Source organism: Trematomus bernacchii, unplaced genomic scaffold (assembly GCF_902827165.1).
Source record: "Trematomus bernacchii unplaced genomic scaffold, fTreBer1.1, whole genome shotgun sequence".
NCBI classification, from domain to species: Eukaryota; Metazoa; Chordata; class Actinopteri; order Perciformes; family Nototheniidae; genus Trematomus; species Trematomus bernacchii.
Window position 1 is genome coordinate 8,491,416 of NW_022987698.1, and position 27,509 is coordinate 8,518,924.

The window sequence follows — 27,509 nt, forward strand, 5'->3', positions numbered from 1 at the left end:
GGTAACACTCTTTGACACGTTCGTAATACACAAACAACACTGAGCCATAAGCTTGAGGAGAGAAAAACAATCCTTTCATGATACTACATTTATTAATCTGACACTGCTGTGGATGGTTCCAAACAACCTGCAGAAATAAAGTAAAAACAAGTTTGACTTTACTGGGCAGTGGCTATTCTTGTTTACCTGAAAGAATTGGAACACCAGCTGGGTGGGATTTATTTTTCTGAAGGTGCCAAATACATTGTCAGTAACATCACATTGATTGTGTCCTGAGAAGACCCAGATATGGTGGATATGTATGAATCCTAAATTGAAGGTTTTTACAGGAACAGGGCACAACATCATTGCATCTAGGTCAGAGTGAAGACAACATATTGATCCACATATTCTACCAGTGCTCTCACAAGTTAAGATACACTAAGTAAGTACTGTGTGTCTTTCTGTTTACTTTTGTGTGTTGGCGTCAAATGTACTGTGGTGAAATGTAAGCAAATAACTGCCTGGTTTTTTTCTGTCAGCTACTGCATACTGGAAAATGTACAGGCAATTATATTCTCTTTACTAATACTTCTTATACTTGAGTTTCACAGACAACTTTACTTATTTATATCAAATGAAAGAATAACAGCAAAATATGTTTTATCTCCAAAATGAGACTACCCTGGATCAATGAAGGTTATCTGAAACCAATGTGAATAGAGTTCAATTTAGTTTGCAATTAAAACACATTATACAAAGCTGAACTCTGCACTGAATTGCTCTATAAAATAATTCTATATCTAGATAATGATACATCTGAAATTAAGAAGAAAATCCTTTATCTCTTTACTGTTAAATAATTCATTTATATCTTTAAAGATAAGAGAACAAAGGTGGCTTTGAGAACAAAGATCCAATAGGTAGTAAGAAGTTGGAGGGATGTGGCTGAGAGATTTAGTCGGGCTACAAGGGAAAGGTTTATTTTCAAAGTAATAATTATTCTGTCACAGGAGCGAGAGCCAGAAGGTTTTAATTGGGTGATGAAGTACATGCATGTCACTGACGTCACTGTACAGCTCCAGTAAAAACACGAGTTTGGTTTCATACAATTATTTCTTTACTGACATCCCAAAATTGTGCATTTTAGGCAGACAGAAACTTGTACCACGTTTTTTTTAATTGCAGACAAGCTCATCAGCAAACCATTCGTGTTTGATTTCAAATATTCAACACTGAAATATTGCCAAATGCAGATGAACTTCTCACCAATTAAATTTGACGGACAGATCAAATTGAGAAAAAGACGCATGTCCAATCCTCAGCTTTAAATTGGTCTTCCAGTTATGACAAACGTTTAAATCAGAAGAGATTGTTACACGGGCGGTCGCACCTTTTGGTTCTCTCTCTCCTCAGTGTAAAAGGTGCACCTGATCTGTTCCTGGCTCTGCCTCCACTCAGGTGTTCCTGATCTCCACAATCAAGAGTATAAAAGGAAGGCTTTTCATGGCTTTATTTATTAGTTTAACTTATACATTTGCCTTTTAATTTGGGGGGGAGTTCTGGGTCCTACGGACTGAGATGACAGTAAAAGTCAGCAAAGCAACAAAAATGAATAGGACAGCAGACTATGGCTCTACGGTAAAGGTTTCACCAGTGACTACACCAATCCTGCATGACAAGGGATAGAATGAGAAATGTACTAGTCCTTCAGGTCAAACTCTGAAGAGTTAAGACATTCTTTGCTCTATACTAAACATGTATATGTGGAGTTAATATTGCTAAACAAACCAATAAGTATAATCACTTTTTTTATGGCACAGAACATGTTTTCTGTAATATTCTAATACAACTCAAAGGAAACTCAACAAAATAACTGCAGTCAGAGAATAATGGTACCTTAGAGTGTGATTCACTGAGCAAGCTGACGTGAGCCCACCTTGTCGATTCATAGCAGGCTAGGTTGCTAGCTTGCGTCTGTAGCATATTTGCTAGCTGGCTGGCAAGCTAGTTAGTTAGTTTCAGTGTGCTATCGCCGATCAGGGGAGAACCAGACAGACAACAAGCCACTATCTATATGTTGTTCTTTCACAGCAAAAGCCTAGACAGAAGACAGAAAATATCTGTCTGTTTCTGTTTGTAATCAACCACTTCTTTGGATTGATGACTATAGATTTGACCATGTTTCTCCTAGTACAGTGTTAAATGGCCTTTAGAAGGACCCCACACACGTTGTCAAACAAAAAGAGCCACTTGAGAAAACACTCCACACAAATCCCAACTCTCACATCTCTGACTAGGCTCAGGCATTTTAGCTCAAAAACACCACTTGAGAATTTGCAGTCGGAAACTGTGAATTAAGAAAATCTCACTTGCGTCCCTGGCTACCCGTTTGGTAAAGTCCAATACGAGACACGTATTTACACACGGCATCGATTGCACGTCTGTCCGTCCTGGGAGAGGGATCCCTCCTCTGTTGCTCTCCCTGAGGTTTCTCCCATGTTCCCCTTTAAACTGTGGGTTTTTCTCTGGAAGTTTTTCCTTGTACGATGTGAGGGTCTAAGGACAGAGGGTGTCGTATTGTCATACTGATATTCTGTACAAACTGTGAAGTCCACTGAGACAAATGTAAACTTTGTGATATTGGGCTATATAAATAAACATTGATTGATTGACATGGGTGACCCCTCTGAATCAGCAGTACAGAAATATGTGTGTGCAAATTCATATCCAAGTGCATGTGCTTGCATACATGAGCACAGTCTATTTACAGATTATATCATATGTGAACAGCCAACACAACTGAGGCTTATGTTGCTTCAATAACAGAACCTGTACGCTTAGAAAATAATTTTAGACAAATAATGTATTTAGTACAGACAGCCTTAGCCAGAAGCACGCTATGTCCGAATAAGGAGCTTTAAACTCCCCATAGTCATTATATTCCATATATCACTCACTTAACCAGACTTGGATCAGTGCAGAGAGATAGGGCTGGCGTATATATTTCTGCTGGCCTTGCTCAAAAAGACTATGTGGTATGTATCATTTTTTGACTATATTCACACATGTCCTTGAAGAGCCTGTAGATAAAAGAAATGTACTTTTTATCCCTCAAAGCAAAATGTAACTCTAACTGCTACTCTCTGCACTCCTCAGCTCTCTAAAGAGCTGAATGTCCTGTCCTTGTACTAAAACCTCAAATTATGTAATATTATGAACACTTTTATACATTACCAAAACTGATCAACAATCAGTCTGCTCGTAAAACATCTTGTTTGTATGCAATTCAGTACATTTGTTCAATACAATTAGTTATTTATTGTAGCTCTCTAAAATGTCACAGGTTGTGTGCCTGTATCTGTTTGAGAGAGAGAAATAGAGGCTTGAGTCTAGCTCTTATTGGGAACGCTGACGTAGCATCCTTCAGCTAATACTCATCAGACACGAATGAACCTCTTCAAATCTAATCTTACCTCAGGCAGTCTTGAAACACATTCCTACTTGTGCATATTGAATTTTCACATTCTGACCATTTTAAAGCAGTATAAATGCAGTTCCAGTGGAATTATGCAGTGAATGTAGTGAAATTCATTGACTATACAATCAATAGTGCAACCACTGTGTCTGCTGGGATTTCATTTTAAAAGCTATAATAAAACTTCAAAATATAGCCTGCATGAAAAGGCATGATCTAAATAACTCTCGCCCAACATAGGTTGCCTCTAATGGTTAGCAACTTTTAAGAATGGAAGAATTTTTTATTTTATTTCTTTGGGATTAAAAGAAAACCTTAAAAACACCAGCTTACATAGTTTAGTGTGTAGAACAGTTGTTTCAAATCAGTAGGAAATCAAAAAGAATCAATCAATTAAAGAGATAACAGAGGTATTTATTGCCAAGAAAGGTCCTACATTTCCATATTTCTCAAATCTACTAACTATAGAAACAAAATTGTAGCAACATTTCAAATTAAGAAATAGTAGAGACCTTTTATTGCTGAATAACCTTTCTATGTGCTTTGTGTCTACATTCATGTTGATTGCCATGTGAGTATTTAAAACTCAATCACCTGTTCTTTTCACACTAGTGTTGTTTTCAATTCTCCTGAAGAAAGCAACATGTGATTTATAGAATTCAAAAATACAATTCTTGCAGATTTGTGCCATGTTGTGTGGGGTCATTAGTGCAGTAAACAAAGTGTCATTAATATAGCAGCAAACCACTTATTTCTATGCAAAGAGAGTGGAGTAATGTCGTACTGAGCCAATTGTTAAGCATATTCCCCGTGTGAGTCTTGTAATCCAAGCGTTTCTGTTTTATTTAAGGGATATACAAAATATGAAATTCTGAAACGATACTGATGTTTTATATAAAAACGGTTTTGCAGATAGCCTGTGCCAATGTTTTTGTTGTTATTGCAATTCATCCCCTCATGCGCCAAGCAAACAAAGACAAGCAGGGTTCACTGTCTGTCCTGGCGCATGAAGTACAAAGTGCTGGAAAACAGTGGTAGTTGTTTCTCCAAAATCTGAGTGCAGTCGCTTTTCTGGAAAGAAACTTGTCTCATACACTGCATGTTGCTGATCTTTCTCCCACACGGCTAGCATCTTTCATTTTTATTTGCAAACAATCCACAGGTGGGCGAGCACACTGGCACCCAGTCCACTCTGAACGCATGCCAGAGTCGTGTCCAGCCAGCGACTTCTTCAAATCAGTAGAATGCAAACAACTAAAACAACATTTAGCAGGCCAGAAATTCATGTCACACAGGAGATAAACATTGGGCACCACCATCAGAAAATATCATCTTGTTTGCCAAAAAGCTGTTTAAAACAACTAAATACTGCTATGCTCACCCCTCCCCGGTGGGTTATTGATCCTATTGTGGTCTCCAGAAAGTTTGGTTTGTCCATTCCACTCTGGGCTACTGTACAAATATGGTGGTGCGACATGGCTGACTCTATGGAAGAGGACTATGTCGATTTGATGGGCTTATTCTACGCTTACAAAGACACAACAATTCCTAGAGAGCTGAGTCTGAATAATGTTAAAAACAGCCTGTAATTTAACACCAGCCTCCTTAAAGGGGACCTATCATGCAAAATGCACTTTTGTACGTCTTTTATACATGAATATGTGTCCCCGGTGTTCCAGGGAACTCACCAAGTGTCAGAAAACACAACCCTCTCTATTTTCCTCCATACCAAAATCTCTAAAAAAGGGGCTGCAACGGATCTGATACAGACTGATCCAGATTTGAACACTTCTATGTCGTCACAGAAGTGGCGCTACGGCTATTGGGCCAACTCTCCACCTATCAGGGGAATGTGGGGTTGGGCCACGGCCGGCCATTGCCGCTCGAAAGCGCTGGAGACGCTGTAGTACATATGCCAGGCCTGTAAGTGGCTCTGTAGTCTGCCACAAAAGCAGCGAAGAAGACTTCCCGCCCATAGTTACCATGGTTACCCTTCTGTTTATTCTCCGCTGTGGCTTTTTTTCTCCCTCCCCGAGGCAAGCGTTTGCTCCCGCTGCTTTAATTCAATGCAATCCCTCCCCGTCGAGGCAAGCACTGTAATTCTCTCCGGTTAGTCCACCAGCAGATGACAAACACCCACCTCTCCGCCTCTTCCAAGGAACGAGGGGACCGTGAGGCAGAGTTTCAGTTTCAGTTTCTTTCGCCGGTCAAGATGTCCGTTAAAGTTTAAATCTTCCGGACAAAATTAGAAAAGTGCCGGTCAAAGGTCTTCTTTGTTATTTATTGAGCTTTAAAACAAATGAATAATGACTCTATAGGCCTATAATAATATAATAAAACCATAGACTGTATACATAAATAAAACACGGAGGACAGAGATCTTTTTTTCTCCCCCTCTTGACTTGATCAGAGCACGGCTCCCCTCTCCTGCAGGGGGGCGTGGTCAGCTGCAGCTCATAGAATCAGCCCAGTAGACAGCAAACAGCACATAGAGCGAAATGAGGCATGGCTAAAATGCATGATCTGTTTGGTATTTTGAAAACAGAAACGTATAAATATACCTTATATAGGTATGGCCCTACAATATATCATTTAAATATAGCATGATAGGTCCACTTTAATGGAGGGACCTGCACAGTACATCACGGTATCATCCGCATAAAAATGTAAAGTAGCTTCATCCACATTTTCACCTAAACTGTTGATATATATGGAGAATAAAAGTGGACCTAAAACAGAACCTTGAGGAACACCATTAGCAATGTTTAACCACTCAGAAGACAGCCCATCAAAGTGAACACATTGGGACCTTTCAGAGAGGTAGTTCCCAAACCACCCCACTGCATGGCTGGATATGCCAATACTGAGTAGCCTCTGCTTTAAGATGCGATGATCGACGGTATCAAACGCTTTAGAAAGATCAATAAATAGAGCTACACAACTCTGCTTATTATCTAAAATACTCGTAATGTCATTCACCACTTTCATTGTCGCAGTGATGGTGCTATGTTGCTTTCTGAAACCTGACTGATGTTTAGACAGGATGTCATTTTTACATAAAAACTCCTTTACTTGTTCACTCACTAGGCGTTCAAGAACCTTCGCCAGAACTGACAATTTCGAGATTGGCCTATAGTTACTTAAAATAGTTGCTTCCCCTCCTTTTAGTAGTGGCAGGACATAAGCTGACTTCCATACTTTTGGAATTGCATTTGTGCTGAGGGAGAGGTTAAAAAGAGAAGTGAGAGGTGGAGCAATAAAATCTGCAGCTATCTTTAAAAAGAAAGGTTCTACGTTGTCCGGGCCAGCCGGTTTCTTAGGATCTAACTTAGATAATGCTTCATGAACAACATTAACAGTAAAAGGAGTAAAACTGAAAGGGTTTTCCAGACCACATTGTTCAGAGTCACAGACTGTGGTGTTCACAGAAGCAGAGTTAGTCACAGAATCAAACAGAGAGCTACAGGACACAAAATGCTTATTAAAGCAATTTAACATGGTGGCCCTGTCCGATATAGAGCCAGATGCTGTGGTAATGCACGGAGGTAGCTCATTTCGGATCTCACCGGTGGATAGCGATTTTATGGCTTTCCAAAATTTCCTAGGATTATTTAGGTTTTCTTTGGTAACTGACAAATAGTACTTCGACTTAGCACTTTTGACCTGTGAAGTGAAGCTATTTCTTAGCTGCCTAAAACGCAGCCATTCTACCTCTGAGCCTGATTTCCTAGCCTTTGCCCAGGCCTTGTTTCTCTCATGTAGGAGACTGGACAGTTCAGCAGAAAACCAAGAATTGTCTCGTCCCTTTACTCTAAATTTACGTAGGGGTGCATGTCTATCAATGATCTCCATAAAACCAAGATAAAAATAAGACCATGCAGTTTCTACATCAGCACACAGATCGATTTTTCCCCAATCAAACCCAAACAGATCATGAACTAAACCCTGCTCCACAAAATGTTTTATGTCTCTCTTAATAATAATACGAGGTTCAGTGTCCCTAATTGTGGCTAAAACACAGTGGTCACTCACATCATTCGCAAATACTCCCACAGATGAGTATTTATAGGGAACATTACGTACTTTTACAAAGTTTATCAATAGTTCATGCTTACACATTGGCCAACAGCCCAATCGGGATAACAGAAATGAGGAGACTCTAAATATCAAACAAGACATGTCCTACTAAAATAACTTTTAGACAATGAAAAGACTGAAACCATAGCTTCCGTAACTAAGTCGATTGAATACATCTGTGTGTTTTTATGTGTATTATTCCTGAGCACACCTAGATTAACAAAAGGCAGGACAGACACAAACAGCTGTGTTCAGAAATGTCTTGGTAGAGGAAAAGTATCTCTGTCTCTCTCTATCTCATTCTGTCCCTTATACCCTCGTGCACAGACAATCAGAAAAGGATGACCCCTGGATTTCCAAGTAAATTGTCCTGAAAATTCAGGCTGACATTATCCTCACCAAGAAGAAAAATGGACCTCACCACATGGAACAAGTCTGTCAAACATTCTCGTCAGAAAGAGGCTAGATGTACTTTTTAATGGAAACTTTCAGTCTAGGTGCCAGCTGAAAGAGCTCCCCATATGGACCAGAAATACAAAAGAAGTATGACTCTTCCACAAATTAACTAATTTAAGAAAACAGGTCTCTATCTGTATTGTGTTACTCTATTACATAGAAGAGATCAATTGACTATAAGAAGTTTAGTCAATGTGACATCACCTATTGGTTTTGCTAATTACTGCTTCCAGGTTTTTGGCTGTCATTGCGGTATTTAAAGCATTTCAGGAAACCAAAATGTTACAATTAACTTTCAAACAAAAAACAATGGGGCTGGATCCACATTTTTTTACGTTTTTATGAGTAAGTTAGCTAGCTCAGGTGAGCTAGCAGTAAAAAATAATTAACCTCTCTCCCATAAATAAATGCATGTGTCTTTCTGCACTGAGATACGGTTGATGGGTGTAGTTTGGTAGAAAGAAAAAGTTCCTACATCAAACTGCTCACAAAAAGGTCTGTTGATTTTCTTGAGAAACTGGGTCATGATTTTAGGAAAATACTGCTGCGATGTATAGTTTGGCACTTTGAGAACTACAAGCACCATATTGCTTCCAATAAATGTGAGATAAACCCCCTATTCCCACCCATTTCTGGAGACGGAATTGAGGGCTGCGTTTTATAACATCGCACTCCTCTCTATAATGACAGGTTTTTCGTACCTACCGCTTCTGTGTGTGGCCGCTTGGAATCCCTAAAACACTTTTGCTTTTAGATGTGGTCTGAGGACATATTGTACACACTGTTTCTTTGTGAACAAAGCAAAGTCTTAAGCCACCAAGTAAGAGGGTCAAGTCTGATACTGGCTACCAAAACTAGAATATAAATGAGGTAGTTGTACAACAGCTCTGAGCAGCCACTCATCCACACTATGGGTTTCACAACAGGCCTCAGCAGCTCAATCAATAGTATTACATTCTTCCTCTGCACTTCAAAACATAGTTTACTAGTAATTTGACTTCTCGGATACATGAACAGCACTCACACACAGAGAGACACTGACGTGCATCTTCTCCCAATGAATACAGTCCCATGCACACACACTCACACTTACCTCGGTGCCCTGACCTTTGGAGCCAATTTATCCTGCGTCTCTGTTTCACACCATGTGGGAGTGTGTGTAGAATTTGGTTGTGTGTGTGATTTTCTGTCAGGCTTTGTGGTTTGGTCCTGTAGAGCTGCCTCACATGTCTGCTTTGTTCTTTTATTTATCTCCCAATTTATTTTTTATTTCACATGTGTTCATTGTTGCTCCATCAAGCCATGTTGAATTGCTCCATGATGTTCTCACACTGAAGATTTAGCAAAATTATTTATAAATCCACCTTTTATTGTGACTGCAACCCTGTATGAGTCTGTATCTTATATAGCACATTCAGGTGTGATAATAAGGCATGCGGTGAAATGTTAAGGTGACTTATGCACCTATTTTCTCTGTCCTCGTCCTTTCCCTTCCCACATAAACACACACTTGTGGATACACCAGCCTGCTCTTTATCAAACACACACACACACACACACACGCAGGAATGCTAACAGTACATGTGCTTATACGGCCATACACAAACACACACAGTCAGGCTGTAAATGTCGCTGGGCAGAAATGAAGGGCCCTGTGGTTATATGGTTTCATCTGGTCTCTTATATTTATCCGACCCTCTCAGGTGGTTACTGTTCCTCTCCTGCTGACACACACTGATTATTCCATCACCATTTTGATGTATGGTGAGACGTGATTACAGAGATAGAGGAGCGTGCAGAGGGCATCCTATTGGAAACATATAAACATATATATATATATATATATATATATATATATTTTTTTTTAAAACAGATTTAGGAAAGCAGGAGGCAGAAGTTTTACAAATATTAACACTCAACAGTGCTGCCCCTTTCATCTGCTTATGGCTGCTAAGCAACTGTGTGGGACATATATTCACATGATTTATAAAAAATCTATAAAGTGGACAATGGTAAACAGCTGTGCCATATCAGCTATAACACCAAACGCTTTTCAAAACCAATCTTAAAAGTAATTTTCTTGTTTTCTAGTCTGTTAATGTTAGGCATTTAGACAATTTGGACTTTCACTCACTGAAAGAAAAATACATACACCTTGAAAACATTCCTCACCTTGATTGTACTGCTTAAGGTTTAAGGCAGAGCTCAGATGTAATACCTTACATGTGCTGTTATTACAATCTAATTTCCACTAATCTTAGTGAGCGGAAATCGGTTTAATACAGGCAAAAAATATTTCTTCTTCCTCTTGACTTCCAAAAGGTTAAAAAGGAAAAATCCTGCCACAAGCGCACAATGCCGCTTGTAATGTAACTCACCTATAATACCCCTTTCACACCAACGGTGTTTCAGGGCCGGTTCGGTGCTGGTGCTTGAAAAGCACCGGGTTTTCCTGTTCACACCGCAGCGGAGCAGCGTCATAGCTCCGGAATCCGGTTCGTTTCGAGCACCAAAAAGTTGTCCGTCTAGAAGCAAGAACCGCATACGTCACGCTTACGTCGGAGGGGGGCGAGATTAACCTGAGCTAACACTTAAGGCGAGTACGGCAAATAAAAGTTGTAACAAGCAGTAGTGCTGAGCAAAGTGACTAGAACGCAACCACACACTTGTTAAAAAAAACACACTTTATAAAGTCAGGCAACACTAACCAGGCTTCGTGTGATTCTGTTTATTTGTACCTTACTTTGACCATCCGTTCGCTGTTATTGATCATTGTGGAGAGCAGGCAGACGTTTGTTATTATAGCAGCTATCGGATGGAATCAATACATGGGCTGCACAGGTTGTCATGTCCGACTATCACAAGTAGAATCATAATGAAAAATACGTCGGTAAAATGTGCCTGTAGAAAACTGCTTAGCAAGTAGTCAGTTTAGCTTCGGTTGCTATGCTAACATCACCCATGTTATACCAGAGAAACTTTCATAACAGCGTTGTGATGCCAAACAGCGTCAATTCAGACTGACACCAAACAGCGTCAATTCAGACTGACACACATTCACTTAAGGGGAACTGGGGATATGTATCAGCTGCTTGTGTGACAGTCAGACAGTGAATACTTTAGAGCCGTGTGAGCTAACCCGGAGCTAACGGGAGAATACACTCCCGTTGAAGAGCAGCCGGCCAGCACTGCAGCGGTCGGTAAATGCCGCTGAAACACATTAATAAACAATGAACCACGGCACTCTGGAGAAAAGTATAAGGTTGGAGAAGTCGTTATTTAATTTAATCTGGCTTCGTATGATTAAAAGCAACGCAGTCCCCGGCCCGTTGTTGTTGTGAAGTGAGCTCCGGCGTTGGGGAGAAACTCAGCGACGTAAACTGTGACGTCATGACGCAGCAGCGGCAGCACCAGTCGGGCTCTGAGCGGTGTGAAAAGAGCCGGCGCTAAACCGAAGAACCGGTTCTGAACCAGAAAAGCTCTAGCACGGAGCTTGAACCGGAGTTGCGTTGGTGTGAAAGGGGCATAATAGATGTTGTGAAAGTACTTATCTGACAGATTCAAGTATTACTGTTCACACATTCCAGATATTTTAATGCGATGTAGGCAGCGTCTCCTTGATCTCAGTCAAGGCCGTCTGTGTTGTGAATTTCACAGAGCGAAGAAAAGTGCCTTAAGCGCAGCAGTGGTGGCTTGTTTGTTGCTGTGCTGTAGGAAAGACTGCTACTCTGACCTTAAGCACTGTAGTAGTGCCAAGTAGGAGTCTGTTTCTGACAGTGTTTCTGAATAAACCAAAGATCTTACTTGGACTACATGTCAAATGCACTCACAAGTATTTTTTGATGATGCACAAATAGTATTGAAAGGCAAATCTGAATCTTAAAAACTGGATCTAGAAAGCTCATAGCCCTTAACTGTGCACCAAAAACATTCACTCTTTATTTCCTCTATCTAAAATGATTTGAAAGCTTCTCACTACAAATATATATATGACACACACACACACACACACACACACACACACAACACACACACACACACACACACACACACACACACACACACACACACACACACACACACACACACACACACACACACACACACACACACACACACACACACACACACACACACACACACACACACACACACCCACACACACACACACACACACACACACACACACACACACACACACACACACACACACACACACACACACACACACACACACACACACACACACACACACACACACACACACACACACACACACACACACACACACACACACACACACACACACACACACACACACACACACACACACACACACACACACACACACACACACACACACACACACACACACACACACCACACACACACACCTCTATCAGGTCCTTGGGGGGGAAGGGAAACCCATGAAATGATTCCTGACATGACGGATCACAGAGCAGCGCTGGTTGAGCCGTCTGATATCAACACTTTACTGCCTGACTGTGGACAAGTAAGGCAGGGGGATTTGCAATTATTTCCCCTGGCTGTACCTGCTCCGCTGACTGAGGTTACTGACGCTAGCCCACTGTGCAAGCTAACCCACAGAAATGCTGTTACACGGAAAACTGGTAACTCTAGATTTACTTTCCGACATTTACTTTCTCAAAAGCACATTTTATGTCGTGTTGCATTAGTTATCCTTTTTTCTTGTTTATTGGACCTGTTCGAAACATGTAAGAATTTGGGTGTGTGTGGGCACAGTTACCTTAGAAACCCTTTGGCGAACTAGGTTTTCATCTGGAAATATACATTGAGAGCACATAAGGTCTGAAGTGTCAGTTCGACTCACATCGCTGCTCATAACTGTTAGCTTCTGTTTGGACTCTGTGGGCAAGCTCGCTCTCGTAACACTGACTTTTAAACACAGAGAATATAAAGATCAATAGAAAAAATAAATAAACGTGAAGAAACAAAATGTCAAGTTTTACTGCTCCTGATGGAAACATATTCTTTTTGAATAGTAACATTCTGTATAATACATCAATCAAACTCTAGAATCTTTGCATTTGTAGCGAATCTTCAATTCAACCCAGCTTCGTGGGAGGCCACGGAGAATTCCTGTGATGCAATCAGTTGGCAAGACGACAGATTGTTTTTAATCCCACTCTTCTGTCCTCACAGCTAAAGATCACCTCTCATATTAAGAGATTTCACAACTGACTGATGCTTTAAGACAAACGTGCATACACTAACCCATCCAGCAAATTACTTTACTGTAAAAATGAGACAAAAAGAGACAGAGAGTTACGGTACAAACTATTTCAAATACCTGCTGACTCCACTGAAAACCTTTTTACAGTACAGCCGGTCTTACCGTGTACGTTTTCAACAGTTCTCAGTCCTGACACCAAGAGCAACACAATACTTTCTGTTATTAACAGCGTTTGATGGACGACAGAGGTGTGAGCCACAACAATATTCTCAATATTTGGTTTCTTCTCCCTTTCCAGTTCAACTCATTATTTTGATGTTTCTGAGGATGTCTGATCAAAGTTGTTACTTAACAGATTGTCTCTCGGCTCATCACATATGGCCCTTTAGGGAAAATGAACCAAACTGCAGGAGAAATGCAGCAAAACATATTAAAGTATCAAACGTTTCCTTTGTTTTCATCTGTGCATATATCTGGGGCAGCTAGTGAAGAAAGGGAAATGCTCCTTTGTCATGAAGGAGAATAATCTTATTTTGACTGCTCTGAGGATTATATTTTGAAATAAATATGATGCTTCCTTTTCATGCAGCAGAAAAAGTTGTGACATATTTCACAAGTGTTATCTCCTGGCAGAACGTTTTAACAGCAAAGCAGAGACAAAAAAGAAAGACAGTGATTACAGAAGACTTCCTCAGACAAAGACAAAAAGAGTGTTTGATTTTGATTTTTTCTGAATGAAATAAATCTTACCTTCGAGGATGACTTCTTTGCCAGTTTTTTTCAGTGCTTGCACAGCCTCATCATGTGTGGCCTCCCTTAAGTCGTAGCTATTGACAGACAATATGGCGTCCCCAACATAAAGGGCCTCCGTCTGGTCAGCAGCCAGGCCCTTGAAAATCTTGGAGATGAGGATTGGCATCTTGTTCTCCTTCCCACCTGCATGACAAAAAAAGGAAAACGTGTTCCTGTTTCATCTTATATTTCTTCATGGATCCGCTACTTTACTTGCAATGGACACATTATACGTGATTTCATACATTTACACTTGAATAGTGCAACCATAACCGTCCGCTTCTGACCCCTGATCAGCTTTATCGGAGCAGCTGGGAATTAAGTTATTTTCTACTTACACAATCCATGCAAAGTGCAAGTGCTTACGCTAAGAGCTCCAGTACACCAAGAACATCCAATACGGCATGCTGTTAAAAGGTGGTGGAATATGGAGCTGGGAGCAATTCACAACTTCACACTCATACGGTAGTGTTTAGGTCACAGTGAAATAAGACCAGGACTAGAATAAATACTGATATTGAAACCAAAGAGAAAGATAACAGCTTATGAAAAGATACAGTGCATTAGCATGTTGTCCAATAACTGCATGTTTTAGACACAGAACCTAACTATACAATAATTAAAGGTCCCCTATTATACTGTTTTTCATCAAAATATTATAGGTCTCAGATAAAAAACATGTCTCTGAAGTGTTTTGCTCGAAATACCAAACAGATCGTGCATTGTAGCATCCCATAATCCCCTCTGTTTCAGCCCTGTTTCAAAAGTGCTGATTCTCTGTCTGTTACTTTAGATGAAAATAAGGAGCCACTCCCCCACGTCCCTCTGATACCCCTTTCACACCAAGGCTTTTCCCCTTCTAGCTCCTTGCTAGAGCTTTTCTGGTTCAGAACCGGTTCTTCGGTTCAGCTCCCGCTCTGTTCACACCGCTCAGAGCCCGACTGGTGCTGCCGCTGCTGCGTCATGACGTCACAGTTTACGTCGCTGATTTTCTCCCCAACGGCGCTCACAACAACAACAACGGGCCGGGGACTGCGTCGGGTCGATGATCGTGTTGCTTTTAATCATACGAAGCCAGATTAAATTAAATGACTTCTCCAACCTTATACTTTTCTCCAGAGTGCCGTGGTTCATTGTTTATTAATGTGTTTCAGCGGCATTTACCGACCGCTGCAGTGCTGCTGCTCTTCCACGGGAGTGTATTCTCCCGTTAGCTCCGGGTTAGCTCACACGGCTCTAAAGTATTCACTGTCTGATTGTCACACAAGCAGCTGATACATATCCCCAGTTCCCCTTAAGTGAATGTGTGTCAGTCTGAATTGACGCTGTTTGGCATCACAACGCTGTTATGAAAGTTTCTCTGGTATAACATGGGTGATGTTAGCATAGCAACCGAAGCTAAACTGACTACTTGCTAAGCCGTTTTCTACAGGCACTTTTTACCGGCGTATTTTTCATTATGATTCTACTTGTGATAGTCGGACATGACAACCTGTGCAGCCCATGTATTGATTCCATCCGATAGCTGCTATAATAACAAACAAAACGTCTGCCTGCTCTCCACAATGACCAATAACAGCGAACGGATGGTCAAAGTAAGGTACAAATAAACAGAATCACACGAAGCCTGGTTAGTGTTGCCTGACTTTATAAAGCGTGTTTTTTTTTTACAAGTGTGTGGTTGCCTTCTAGTCACTTTGCTCAGCACTACTGCTTGTTACAACTTTTATTTGCCGTACTCGCCTTAACTGTTAGCTCAGGTTAATCTCGCCCCCCTCCGACGTAAGCGTGACGTATGCGGTTCTTGCTTCTAGACGGACAACTTTTTGGTGCTCGAAACGAACCGGATTCCGGAGCTTAGAGGCTGCTCCGCTGCGGTGTGAACAGGAAAACCCGGTGCTTTTCAAGCTCCAGCTCCGAACCGGCCCTGAAACACCGTTGGTGTGAATGGGGTATGAGAGATATTTGGTTAAAAAAAACACAATGGTGGTCTATGAGGAGATTCAGTTGATAAGGTGGGGGGGGTTACCTTGGTTGGTTATTGGCTAATGGTTACACAAGCCGAAAAATCCTTATGACATCATAAAGTGGCCAAAATCTGATCAGCTCATTTTCAGACAGGTTTTTATATAAATGGATCAGGACAAAAAGTAAGCAAATCTTTTTTCCTGAAACTTTCAGAATGTCTTTACACTGAGGGGACACATGTTTATGTATAAAATACATAATAGGTCACCTTTAAGCTCCACACATAATTTACTTCCATTTACTATCTTCATATTGGAGCAATCAAGGTCTAAAGATGTCAGTCACCTAAACTACAGAGACCATATGAGGACAGACTCTGAGAGCAGCGATTAGCCTCCTGTACTAACTCCAGCAGTTTCCCATCTCTTCCTCTCCCTCCTTCCCTCCCTCCCTCCCTCCCTCCGTCCATCTCTCTCCCTCCCTCCATTTCCTTTTTTCTCTCCCCCTTCCCCCTTCACTCTCTTTCTCTCTCTCTCGTTAAATGAAGGTCAGCAGCTAGTAGGCTGATGGATCTGCTTGTTGCTGTGGGCTTCCACTCTTCATGAGAAATATGGTCATTAATGTCAGCCGGCAGTTGGACTCTGGCCTTCAGGCATGTGAGGAATTATCTAAAAGAGAATTACATTTAATTAATTTTAAATACATCTTCTACAGGTTGCTTCCTCTGGGTGATTCCTTTGGATTTTACTCATGTATAATCGTTTGGAGGCCACTGCATGGTGTTCTTCATTTAAACACACCAGGGCTGAGCTGACACACTCCTACTATGCATGTCAGTCATGCTGTTGGGGTTTGAGAAGGAGGGATTGTGCAGCTACTTGACCGCTCTGTGACATCAGATTGTTGTTCACTGCATGACTGAGTATTAGAAGAAGTGATATGATGCCCTTTACTTACAGAGTCTCTAAATTGTGATGTGTTGATAGAAATATTAAAGCTCCCATGTCATGCTTTTCCGGTTATTACCCGTCCCCTTGTGTGTTATGAAGGTTTTTATGCATGTAAACGGTGTGCAGAGTCAAAACCCTCAAAGTACACCCTGTAGCGAGTAAAACTCTAACACAGAAAATACCTCCCCAAAACGTCTCGTTGGAGATACGTCACTGCCCATTTGAGTCTTCCATTTAGTTCCGGGTACCGCCTGATGTCATGCGGTACCCGGAACGAAATGGACCAATCCCGAAGAGCTATGGCCACACCAGCAGCGTCGTGTTCCTCCTCCAGAGGTTCGAAGAACCGGCATTTCACAGACGAAAGCTTCCAAAACATTGCCCAGTTTGAGGCCGGATATGCACAGCTTGTTTGGACCGTTTGGAGCAGGGGAAGATCTGGGTATACAACCTGTAAGTTTGCATTGTTATTTGTGTATTTATCAAACAAGACTGTTTAAATGTGTAAACTGTGTTGGACTGCTAAGCCATTGACACAGTGCTAACTAAGTTGCTAGAGTTTCCATATATCAACTCTAATATCAGCAGATGGCCTTGCATACATGTATCTCATAGCAGGAGAATGTCTGCATTCACACACAAAATACCTATTGACAGTATACTCCGGGTGATTTGCCGGTCAGTCGCGAAACGTAATTACATTATAGCTGGCGTAGCGATCTAACACACGGAGCTAGAGCTAGTTTCGGTCAGAAAAACATTTTTGTGATGCTACGTTGCTAGCGTTTAAATATATCAACTACAATGTCAGCAGATGGCCTTACATGTTTGTCATGGCAGGAGAATGTCTGCAGTCACACACACGGAATACTCATACAGTATACTGTACTGTGATTTACCGTACATTGTGACCGTACATATACTGCATGTAGCTAACGAGGCTAGCTGTATGCTAGCGCAAAACAATGTATTCATGCAAGTTACATTGTATGACCGAACGTAGCAGAATACCCGTATACGATTGCAATTATAAACACGTTATTGCTAGCCTAATATGAACCACTAGCTTTTGTTCATAGTAGTTTTATTACACTGCATTATAGTTGCCTTTCCTCCAAGCTAACATTCATATCGTGTTAGCTACCAAGGTAAACAAAGCTAGGTTAGCATATTAGCAGGCAAGCTGTTCATTACACAACTACTACTAACGAATCTAAAACAACTAAGTTTCTCTAATATTTTGTGATTTGCATTTGATTTCGTCCAGCCAGATCCTGGCGGACAATCCATGACGGGGAAGGGATTCTACTACTACTGAGGGTGCTAAAAGGCACCGCACCGACTGTGCGCAGGCAAGATGCGAGGAGGAGGAATGGATGATATACCGTGTATATATGTATATTTATGTTCATTTTGTACATTTCTAAAAATAAAGTTTAATGGAAATACTTAGTAGGCCTATCCTTTCTTCCCTGAATTCATATATAGCAAACCATGATTTGATTTCTCATCAAACAGTAGTAGTTTATAACGGGTAAAAATAACTTACTCTTTGTTATGAGAGTAGCTCGTAGGCCACAACGGAAAGACAAGGAGACATACACGAGTTTACAAAACCACGGCACATTTATTGTAGTAAATGCAGAGACAGGTGGTCGAGGGGAGAGGGTCGCTCAGTTCGTCCTTCTGCAGCCGCTTTGGAGAGACTCCGGGCCGCTGGGATTAATAGCACCGGCTACGGAGGTGTCCGTGATCGCGCTGATTACCCTCTTCAGCTCCACCCCACCGTAAGACAAAGGCCCTGAGGCCGTCACACTCTTCTATAACAACAGTTAAAAATATATATGTATATAAAATATACCGCTGTACCGACGCCATGATAAGACTGATGTTACGCTGAGAGCAGCCGGGAAAAGCACTGACATGGGCGCAGCCTCTCTGGTGGTTGACTAATCAGAACGAGTGGCCGAGCTGACCAATCGGAGCACACTAGGCTCACAGGGAGGGGGGGGCAAGAGCTCCAACGAGTCGTTTAGTGGAGAAAGTGAATACTGCTGAATACACATGCTTGACAGAGATGCTGTATGCGAAACCAATGTGAGTTTGGAAAATTGCACAGTATAAATCTATTTTAGTATACCTCAACAATGTAATTATGATCAGTGGAAATGGCCATGACATGGGCCCTTTAAGTGGAGGTTAAGTGCAACCTGAATATCTCATCAAGCGCTTTTAATTTCAGTATTTCAACCAAAATCATGAACTTAACTAATGTTTTTGAATCATTAAATAAAGTAAAAGTTACTGGAATTTGGCACAAAACATAGAAAGGCAGCATTTAAATATACAACCATATAAAATGACGCACAGCGGAAAAGAAGAAGTGGACATCTTGCATTGGACAAACAACAGTATGCTGTCTCTGATCACATAATGTTGCATACAGTATACATGCAGCTGTGAGTGAGGAGCTGTGACTGTCAGACAAGAACTGTAGTAGTGACACAAGCGCAATATTGTGCAACTGTTAAGTTCCCCCGAGAGACCTGAGCATGTCAGAAATGAACCTCCATAAAGAAAAAAGAAAACTGCTATTCGTGGGGGGAAAAGGAGCCCATCATACACAGCTTTAGCCATGCCTAACACTGGAACCCTCTATAGAGACATGGTTGGATTCCGACTGTGCGGCATGAATGAACCTGCATAAGGCCCTTAAAGATATGAGCATGATTTTTTTCCATAACACCGCTAGCCAAGACCATAAACTTTATATTCTGAGGCATTACCAGCGTAATAAAAAAAAAAGTGTGATGCAACTTATGATGCAAGTTGTTGGATGCCATTTTATCCAACTTTTGACATCACTCATTGTACACCAAAGAACAAAATCTGTTTACCATTGTTTTCATTTGAGTTTAAACCAATGTGGAGATCGGTAAAATAAGTTATCTCCATTATTATTCTGGACTATAATACTAAATCCTATACTATAATACTTATTGTATATCTTAGGTAAAGCACTTCGAACTACTGTACCATATGTTCATATGATTTGTGCTGTAGAAAAAAACGTAGCATTAGCTTTGTACAAAACATAGAAAAACTGACCTCTTTAACATTTCTGTGTAACAAAGTGAAAATATTGTGTTCCGTTTGTAGGTAAGTCAAACTATTTGGCATTGTAGGTAGAAGTGATGGATGGTGTATTTTCCATACCCTAGGGAAGTACTTCTACTACCTCTACAACTATAGAGTTTTTTGTGGAATGGTATTGCTAAGGAACTATCTTTTGGTGTCCTGTGCTAATACAATGCCAAAATGCTAATAAAGACATGAGTCAGCATCAATTGATCCTTTAAAACAAGTCAAATCTATATGTGTTTTTCCCAAAACAGTAATGATTCAAACATTTAAATGCAACGCGCTATAGCCAACTGTGTGGAAAGCCACGTTTGCTGAATTGGCCTCATGTGGTAAACAGTAAGCACCCTTCCCTTAGGAACAGTTACATTATTAAAGTAGATTATTATTATGCAGGGGCGCAATGATTATGAGGCCATGCCATTTATAGAAGCTTAGGGAGACATTCTTCCCACAGCAGGTCAGCAAAAGAGCCAGACACGACCAAAAATTAAGATTTGCCACTTCCAAAGTAATTTTTTTCTAATTAAATATGATAGAAAAACAGTGAAACTCATTTTAAGTAATGATGCTGCTTGTCTCTCAACAGTTCACAGACATGCTGACACATGCCTGGAATTGTCCGCTGATCACTAATCTGAAACAATAACATATGTGTGGTTCTGAATGTCAAGTTAAAGGGTCTGCTGTCCTGTGGGGCCAGTGACTTGCTCATCGCCTCCATACAAATCTTCCCAGCTGGTTTGAGGATTATATTTAAATAACTCCCTGTCACAAGTTGCTTTTCTAACCTTCAGGTTACCTTTTGCCCGCATTTGCTCTACCACAGAAACTGTAGTGAATTACCATGCTCTTCTATATTATCCTTTGAGTGCGCGAAGACTCCATGGTACTTTAGAAATACACAAACTGCTGACTCTTTGATTTCTTACGTGAAGTATTTAAAGATTTACCACTAGACATCCAACAGTTGTTTACTAATGGGACTATTGGGAAGGGAAGTTTTCATTGATTTCAAGTATTTGTATCAAGTATCAAATTGCAAATGTTAACACTCAGTTCATTTTACTACTGTACATTACTGCTGGGCTGCTGGTCCAAGTACAACATTAATTGAAAGCCAACTAATGCAGGGTAGATGTGGGGTCTTGCAGACTTGAACATCATTACAAGTGCAGGATATGGCCGGTGACCTTTCAGCATCATTAAAATATGACATGCTAATATCCTTCGTGACAAACCAATGTTAATAGAGCGTTCACCAAATGACTTCCAACTTTACCGACTGCAATACTATCTCCTTTTACATGATGAGTGGTGCAAATGAATGTGAAGGATCTATTTAAAGTAAATGGTTGGAGAAGAAGGCAAAAGAAAGCTGGTTCATTTGAGAGGATGATATTGGTGTCCGAATGACCTGGCAACTGCATCAATGATGTCTGTACATATAGATTGTAGATATTTGAACCAATAAGAGGACACAATTACTTATGTGATGGATAAGAAGATTTGACACACTAAAAAGGTCTGAACTTGGGGCAGCCAGACTATGGGTGTTTCTCAATCGCGAGTACGCTTGCTTGGTAGCACATGTCTGCCGAGCATCTTGCTTCAGAAGCGAGGCAAGAATACTTCCTGGCACTCGGAAAACAAAGAGTGGAACAGGCTAGCAAGTGTGCAGGTGTGCGTCATACGAGAGGCCCCGCCTTACATTTTCCGTCACAGATTTGGGGAAATTGGTCCGTGCGCAAAGCATTGTGGGGATTTTAAGACCGCGGAGTCTACTCATGTGCAGCCTCGATATTTCTCCAAACGGAGTACGCCGGGCTCGGTAGATTTCCAAGTATGCTGGAGATTGGAACAGTACTTCGGCGGCACTCGATGACGTAGTATGCTTGAAATAGTGGCTCTGGAGCAGCTTTACTCGCGATTGAGAAACACCCTATATGTCCTCTCTTTACTGCTTTCAGGTTTGTATCTGAAATATCTCTTACTGACATGAATGCTGAACAAACATCATTGACATATGGGAAAAATAGCATCAATGTCTGCCACTCCTACACAACACTCTCATATTCCCTTCCAACCCCTACCTTTTGTTCTCCAATTTTCACATCAAACACAGCTTAGCACCCCTCAGCCGGCAGCCTGTCACTCAGCTGACAGGAAGGTAGCACTGTGGAGGTGGGGTGGAGCCACTGGAGCTACCCATGACAGGTAAATGAAGGGTACTCATTTCTACAACACTGACATGTACCTAATTAGGTAATTATTTGCTCACAATGTGTTTGTTGTGATAATGCTTATTTCAAAGAATTTCGCATGATCAGCAGTTAACTTTATTAAACTCAGCTGAGTTGCATGCAGTGCTAATGAGCACTGGAATAAACTACAGCAAAAGATGTAACACAAAAATCTTCAAAAATAGTCTGATAACATATTCCTGATGAATTTGCAGAACCAGATAAGAAGACAATGGCTTTTTAATAATAGATTTGTTGCATAACACTCCACTTTGGCCTTATTAGCTGACACATATATTCTCACATTTTGGAAATTTCGTGACGAAAGATTTTCAGACATCAAAACATTGTTTCATAATGTTTGCCCTAAAACTGTCAGACCTGACTCAGATGAAGCACACTGGGATCATTTGTAAACAGTGTCAAGGAAGCTATTACATTCAAGTAATGTATTTTGATACCGTCACTGTTACTTTAGTTGTGGTAAAAAAAACACAAAGCTTACACCAAAGTGCTGCACCCAGAAATGCAGAAGCACACTCTACTTCACGCTGACCAATAGGCCTCTGTAGAACTCTGGAGCCTCACTAGCCTCTCTTCTTAAATTTAGACATGTGAGAGTAAAGGTTGTCCATGCTTTTCTGCAAGCTGGGGTGGGCTCCCTAAAAGTAACACTAGTGGAGGACTCCACTCCCAGCCACATAGCTTTCATCCTTGGCCAATGACAACTGTTAGTGTGGGTTGCTCCTGTCAGCTGTTCACAATGTGGTGTAAGCTGGCCCACAACAGCTTTGCCCTGTTCTTTCACTTTCTTCAACCCCTTTCTTCTATTTCTTACTCATTTGACCTATTGCTGGCTTTTTTCAAGACCTGTTTCCTGTATGGCTTTCTCTTTTTGCCTGTGCCTTCTCTTTCTATCCTTCTGTTAAAACCTTCCTCCTCCATCTCTTCATCTCTGCCTTTGAACAACAGGCATCACAACAATGTCAAGCCGGCAGGGTGCCAGCTATGATTTTGTTTTAATAGCATACTGTCTGATTTTCAAAGCCACCCATTTCCAGAAAGATGGACATAACATGCATGTCATTAGGGGCTTTGTTGTTGTTGGTGATGGTGGTGGTAGTGGCAGTGGTGGGGGGATGAAAATAAACATGTCACCAGCAGCCACAATGATGATCCCTCTTTGCAACATGACAGTGGTACAAGACCACAGCCGCCAATCAAATCGACCCTGTGCATCAGCCAATAGTCAAGTGACATTATGTCAATACATTCAGACTGCAGACCAGTAAGGAGGTGGAGGCTCTAACACACATGTAAGATCACACACACAAACAAAATGTGTGTATATTATTCACCAATATTGTTGTGATAATGTATCAACCAAAACAAGGTAAGTGTCACCGAGCAATCACAACTTAACCTTTAAAACAGGTCTGGTATGCCAGGAAGATGGAAACTTAATGTGGTCCACAGTAAGATTACAATTATCAATAAACTAAATAGTGACATAAAGCACAAAATAAAATAAAAACCTACTAAATTTGAACTACAATATTGGAAAACCATTTTGGTCACATCCATCTAGTCAAATCAAATATGGCTTAGGCTGTATTTCAACTATGCTGTTCATTTTACTTTTTTATTTTTATAGTGATTCCAAATGAGCAGCCCTGAATTTTCCTAACAGAGATCTCCATCATGATAGTAGCCTGTTGCTGCAGGTCGTGGAAACAGGACAAGGAAAAGGCTTTTATCAGTTGTCAAACAGCACACAGCACAGGTATGCAAGTCTGGCTTGTAAGATATGGAGAGGTCACAACCTTTTCTCATTGCAAGGTTATAAGAGCAATGTTGGTGGAACTATAATGTAGCAGTGGTGGAATATAGATGCATATTTGTGCATTCAAATGCATTAATAATGTTTTTTCAAGCCAACCAAAGTAGTTTATATTCTGTAAAAACAGTGTTGGTTTTACTCTTTTCTGTGATTCTATGTTTACCACTTTCATTTTCAGCCTAGTACTTAATTGAGATGCACCCTTCAGAAATATGACAAAAAATGAATATAAAAGGTTAAGAAAAATCACAAAAACAACTGTGCTGGCCAACAGTTGCAAACAGTGGATATGTAATGTTGGATTTTGGTTCATAACATGTTGTGGGACCCTGTTGGAAGATAGTTTGCAGGACCCACCCAAACAAAATAAAAAAACAAGTAGGAGAGGGTTGGCATTAAAGTAAATTAAATACATCATGTGGTAGCTATTATCTGACCTTAAGTTGTTTAACGGCAGTGGTATAAAGTAACCAAGTACATTTACTCAAGTACTGTACTTGAGTATCATTTTGAGTTACTTGTAGGCCTACTTGACTTGAGTATTTCCATGTTATGTTACTTTGTACTTCTACCCACTACATTTATGGAATACCTTTAGTTAGGAGATGTGGATTAATGATTTGAAATATAATCAACACTTAAATAAGATTTGTGTTACACCTGGAGTAAATTCACAAGCTACCCTGCAGCACAGTTATTAAAACTAGCTTTACCTTAACCAGCTTTGATAACACTTCAATGCATCAATCATTATAATCCAAACATGTAATATATCATTGTGAAATGAAATGAAATCTGCTTAATGAGCACATTTTGATGCTCATACAATTGAACTTTTACTTGAGGATCTTTTCAATGCAGGACTTTCACTTGTAACAGAGAATTCCTACACTCTGGTACTTCTACTTTTACTGAAGTACAAGATCAGAGTACTTCTTCCGCCTCTGTTTAACGGGTGTGTTTGGGGAAAAGACTACGTAGGATAAATAACTTGATTTCCTGCTAACGTTAAACGACAAGTAATCCCCGGTGGTGGCTCTGGGACTCTGAAATGGTTCCCTGTTGAGGTAAGGCACAGCGTGAGAGAATCACAGCTGTCATTTCTTCTCCATGCAAACCACAGCCCTCCATGAAATAAGTTTGAGTTACAATGCCTTCACTAACCGTCGTGGAAATTGACACTTTCTAACGGATTGAAGTTGGTTAGTTAACTGACAACTAGCCTACACGGTTTTGTTTTCGCCGTCGCTGACACTAAACTCAAACTCCCAACTAGCCAAAACTTGTGCTAACTACCACCGCCTCGCCGTTTATGAAGTTAGCGGTTTGGTAATTATGTATTTAAAGTGCCTTACCTTTGATACTGATTCCCAGACCTCCAACATCTTGCTTGGTAACTCGCACGGTGCGCTTCACGTTGGTGATGGTTTCCGGGACCGGGGACGAGCTTAGGTTCGGGGGGTCTCCGTTGATAGCACCGGCGGGGTTCAGGGCTGGCTTTGCGGGCTCCTCGGCACCCTCCCCGGGGTTTAATGTGAGCGTGTCCTCCGTAAGAGTGGCCAACACCCGGATCCAGCGGTCCACGGTCAGTCGAAGTTCCAGCAGTCCCGTTTTCTGCGCCTTCATCGCGGCAGCCATGTTCAACGCATTCCTGGAATAACTCTAGACGGGCTGGCAGTCCTGTAAAGAGATAGGGGGTGGAGGGATGGGGTATGGGGCACACCACTCCCCTCTCTCCCCCCGACGTCCCCCTCCGAAGAGGTTTATCCAGTAGTAAGAAGTAAAGTTAATTGAGGGTGATACGATTAGCAATGGTGTTGACACACACACTCAAAGTTCAAAGAGATTCGTGTTGAGTCCCTCCATTAATGAACTGTGTGCGGTTGAGTCACACTTAATTAAGTTTTGATTCATTTTATTATTTATTTCAAGTGCATTGAACCAGCCGGGCTCAGATCACAGATCTAATTTGCAATGTGCCCAACAGACACAAAATCACTGCACTGATATACAGACGTTCTATCATGAAGAAAATAAAGTCATAGTGCTTCCAAGACCAGATATTGCTCTGGCTTTCCAGTTGAAAGAGCTAATATTAGACATGACATCCACAAATTCCTCTTCAGTTTGATCTCTGCTGGCCAAAATGTTAAAGGATGTTAATTAGTTAACATCCAACATTTTTATCAAATCTTGTTGCTCCATGAATCTCTCAAAAATAAAATAAAGAAGAATATGCTCTATTAGTTCAAAATATAGTTCACAAAGAAAAAAACATTCAGGCTGGTTTTGCCTTAAGAAAGCAGATAGAAAGGATAAACCCCTCCAATCAATACCCAGCAACATCTTAATAAAAAGTACACAGGATGAGCATGGTGTTCTCTAAAGTGTTGTTAGCCCAAAGCTTTCCTCCACTAAATGAGTTGGCAGCGCAGTATATGAGAACTGAAAAAGCTGAATCAATAGGCTATAGGCCAGACACTAAAACCTTATGAGCAGGATTGAGTTGCATAAGAGTGCAAGAACGTCTTAAAGAGACAACAAAAAAGGTATTGGCAAATAAATGTGCTGTTTTGGTATAAGAGGACATGTTTAGTTGAATGGGTAGCAGATAGCAACAATGTAGGTCATTTATTTTGATTCACAAAGGGACTTCCCATCCCAGAAATGTACTTATCATTGCTTTGGAGAATAATTTTCCACTATGGCATACAAGATTTGTCCCTGGATTGGGGTTATTGGGAGTCTCCAGTAGACTACATGCTGGATCATTTATATTTAAACCAATTAATTTCCTTCTGATTTATTTCCTTTTATGTTCGTTCACCTTCCATCAGTCTGTTCTAAGAAGAAATTATCTTTACTTGTAGTCATTTGATTGGTAATGATTGTGCCTAAGACACGCACAACATTTATTTTTTAAATAAATGGAAAAAAGACTCAATATGTTGTCTAATATGTCTAAAACACATTTGTAGTAAGCTTTGATTTCAGCCTGACAGATCTGTTTGGCCTTGGTTTTGACTCAACTAAACATGAATGAAGTATTGCACCCTATTGGCGACTCAGCAAAGGTGCACTTAATTGCGCAGAGTAGACATTAACGACATGCGTGATTCACTGAAACTAGCTGATGAAGCAAATTTCCCATGCTCTATTGCATCTGCAAGGAATCTGCCAGCCCTTCAGCTGTGTGTGGCAGCCTGTGTTGCATCTGCTTCACAGCAGGTGAAAAAGCAAAGAAGTTCCAGCACCCATTTTTAGAAAACACTCTTCTGGGTGGGATAGTGAGGGGGCAATTGCTTCCTCAAGGAGAAACAAGTTTGGAACATTGACCCAAAATTGCTCTCAACTCTTACAGATTGTTTAA

The 27,509-nt window shown here is 40.8% G+C and overlaps 1 protein-coding gene across 1 annotated transcript in view; it reads right to left on the reverse strand.

The window, feature by feature from the left end:
- The window catches only part of snta1 (syntrophin, alpha 1), a 39,606-nt gene extending 13,754 nt beyond the window's left edge, over positions 1-25,852 (reverse strand). The window contains exons 1-2 of the mRNA XM_034139444.1: positions 25,495-25,852; positions 13,956-14,141 (exon numbers count right to left, since the gene is read on the reverse strand). Coding sequence (XP_033995335.1) covers positions 13,956-14,141; positions 25,495-25,777 — 469 coding nt within the window. The 5' untranslated portion in view covers positions 25,778-25,852. The remainder of the gene's footprint in view (positions 1-13,955; positions 14,142-25,494) is intronic.
- Between the last annotated feature and the right edge of the window lie 1,657 nt (positions 25,853-27,509).